The 3057-nt window shown below is 54.9% G+C and overlaps 1 protein-coding gene across 1 annotated transcript in view; it reads right to left on the bottom strand.

Moving 5' to 3' along the window:
- Positions 1-225: 225 nt before the first annotated feature.
- Positions 226-3057, bottom strand: part of LOC101352320 (protein FAM187B-like) — a 4870-nt gene continuing 2038 nt past the window's right edge. The window contains exon 2 of the mRNA XM_004388123.1: positions 226-598. Within this exon, the coding sequence (XP_004388180.1) occupies positions 226-598 (373 nt within the window). The remainder of the gene's footprint in view (positions 599-3057) is intronic.

The following is a 3057-nucleotide window of genomic DNA, read 5'->3' as shown; positions in this document are numbered from 1 at the left end:
TGGCCTTGCCTTGGCTTCCTGGTCTGTGGAACGGCGATGACGGACGAGCCAGCAGCAGGGCCTGGCATCGGGAAGAGCTAAGGAGCTGCTGCCACAGGTCTGTCTTGGTTCACACAGCATCTCAGAGCCTCGTGTGGGAAGGGCACGGAACAGCCGCTGCAGGAGGGGCAATGGAGGTAATGAAGGAACAAGAAGCTGAATCCTCTCAGGCACTGAGGCCTCACTTTATTTCACCAGCAGCACCTGATTGCACTTTTTGCCCTGGAAAGGGCGCAGGACCTTGAACAGTGCCCCAGCCAGGGCCAGGACTGTGCCCACGAGCAGCATGAGCTTCAGCCCCTTGAGGACGGAGTCGGCCTTCCCTGTCTCCTGCCGCCCTCCAGCTTCCTCTCTCCCGTGAGACAGCAGCACCTCTGGTTCCGACGTGGGGTTGAATCGAGCCACAAGCTCCTGCTGCACGAAGCACGTGTAAATGGCCGGGCGGAAGATCTGCAGCTGGCTCCCGCCGGTGGAGGAGTCCATGCTGGCGCTAAAGTCCTGGCTGGAGAGCTGGTCGCGCCAGGTCAAGGGGACGTTGTCGGCTTCCCAGATGACCGGCCTGCAAGGAGGACAAGGTCAGGGGCAGGGCCTCGGGAGGATGAGGGGGCTGGCACCCGAGGAAAGTGGAGAGAGTGCCATCTCCTCCCTGGGGGACAGCAAATACAGCATACCCCTCCCATTAAAAATGGCAGGTGGCAGGCCGCTCTCCGAGCTCCAGCCCTCTCCAGCTGGGTCACCTGGACAAATGCTTCTAGATCTCTGAACCTTTATTTCCTCCCCTGAAAAGTGGGACTGTAACGATTGTTTCTATTTCATGGGTTATTTGGAGGAATTAGTGAGGACATTCCCTAAATGGTGTGCCTCCTCTGCCCCTCAACTGACCACATCTCCACTCTCCCCTCACTCGCTGCCCCAGCCACACCGGCCCCTACACATTGTGGCGGCACTCCTGCCTCAGGGCCTTTGCCCTAGCTGTTCCTTTGTCCTAGAATGCTCTCTCTCAGTCCACATGCCTCCCTCCCCTCCTTCAAGTCCTTGCTGAAATGGAAACTTCTTGGACAAGCGTTCCCTGACCCTTCTCCCATTTATTATTTTAATATCCTCTACTTCCTATACCCCTCCCTGCCCTTATCACCATTGAAAACACTGTGTATGTCTATCCATGTATTCGGTTTATTCCTCTATGAGGACAGGAATCTTGGTCAGTTTTGGTCTTGGATGTATCCCAGATGCCTAGAACAGCGCCTGGCACATGAATGCTCAGTGAATATGTGTTAAATGAATAAAGGGATCAGGTACCTAACATGCCCGGCACGGCTAAGGGACCGAGGGGATGCTCTGCAGACATTAGCTGACATCATAACCAGGCCAATAATCATAAGCGCAACAGCTACCACCTAAATAGAGCGTGGAGCCCTTGTGGCGCAGTGGTTAAGAGCTCGGCTGCTAACCAAAAGGTTGGCAGTTTGAATCCACCAGCTGTTCCTTGCAAACCCTATGGGGCAGTTCTACCCTATCCTATAGGGTCGCTATGAATTGAAATCAACTTACCGGCAATGGGTTTGGTTTTGGTTTCAGTATATATAGAGATATAGAGTGTGTAACTATTTGTCAGACATGGTTGTAAGCACTTTACATGCATCGGCCCTCTTAAACATCGCAGTGACCCCAGAGGGTCAGGGCCAGCAAGACCCCCATTCTACAGATGAGGAAACTCAGGCCCAGAGAGAAGTCCAACACCACACAGCTGGAAAGGGCAGAGCTGAGATGGGAACCCAGGCCTGGCTGAACCCAGAGCCCAAGACGGAAACCTCACAAGGAAGCTCTCTTTATATCTCAGGTTCCCTGTGGCCAGCACTCGGGAAGTCCTTGTCTCCCAGTGACATGGAGTCAAACTAAAACCAAACCCGTTGCTGTCAAGTCATTTCTGACTCATGGCGACCCTACAGGACAGAGTAGAACTACCCCGTAGGCTTTCCAAGGAGCGGCTGGTGGATTCGAACTGCTGGCCTTTTGGTTAGCAGCCTAAGCCCTTAACCACTGTGCCACCAGGTCTCCATGACTTGGAGTAGGTGTCCCAATATAGACTGAGGAGGGGTTCACGCTGTTTTCCTTACAGAGCAGATATGATTTTTATACTTAAAAGAGGAGGAAGAAAGGAGAAACAGAGAGAGAGAGAAAAATGTCCAAGAGTGAGGGAAAGAGAGGCCTAGAAGTCACAACTGGAATAAACAAGGACAGACAACCAGGTGGAAGCAGTGAAGCCGGAGTCCACAGAGCCTTCGCTGGGCTGCAGAGGCACACTGCCTTGTTCCAGCTGCCCCACTTTCACCCTCTAGCATCTTCCCCTAGCATGTGGGGAAGGAGAGGGAGCGGGGAACCCCATGGCTACGTCTGTGGGCTTTGGGGTCCACAGTGCTACATCCTACCATAGATTCTTGGGCAAGGACTGTGACCCTCCAAGCTGCAGTTTCTCTGTCTGTAAAATGGGCCTCCTGAGTCCACAGCCCCTGGGGCCAGGGAGGATGGAGTGAAGGATGCTGTCCGTGAAAACAGCCTGCCCAGGGCCTGGCCTTTGGTGAAGCTCAGCGCCTGTGAGCAGTTCTATTCCTTATTACAGAGGGGATGGGGAAGGAGAAGGGCTGGGGAGAAAAGGTAAAGGGGAGACTGTCTAGGGGCTTTAGGCAGGAAGACAGGAACACGGGTGTGAGCTACATGATACAGCTCCTATGGGTGTTACTGGGGACACCATGCCCTCCCCTACAGCCCCATCACTCTGCCCAGGTCCCCTCATCACAGCCCCATCACTCTGCTCATGTCCGCCACCACGGCCCCATCACTCTGCCCAGGTCCCCTCATCATGGACCCATCACTCTGCCCAGGTTCCCCCATCACGGCCCCATCACTCTGCCCAGGTTCCCCCATCACGGCCCCATCACTCTGCCCAGGTTCTCCCACCACAGCCCCATCACTCTGCCCAGGTTCCCCCACCACGGCCCCATCACTCTGCCCAGGTTC

The sequence above is a fragment of the Trichechus manatus genome, unplaced genomic scaffold (genome assembly GCF_000243295.1).
Source record: "Trichechus manatus latirostris isolate Lorelei unplaced genomic scaffold, TriManLat1.0 scaffold00207, whole genome shotgun sequence".
In the NCBI taxonomy this organism is placed as follows: domain Eukaryota; kingdom Metazoa; phylum Chordata; class Mammalia; order Sirenia; family Trichechidae; genus Trichechus; species Trichechus manatus.
The sequence above is the reverse complement of the archived record's forward strand: the minus strand, read 5'-3'. Positions and strand labels throughout refer to the sequence as shown.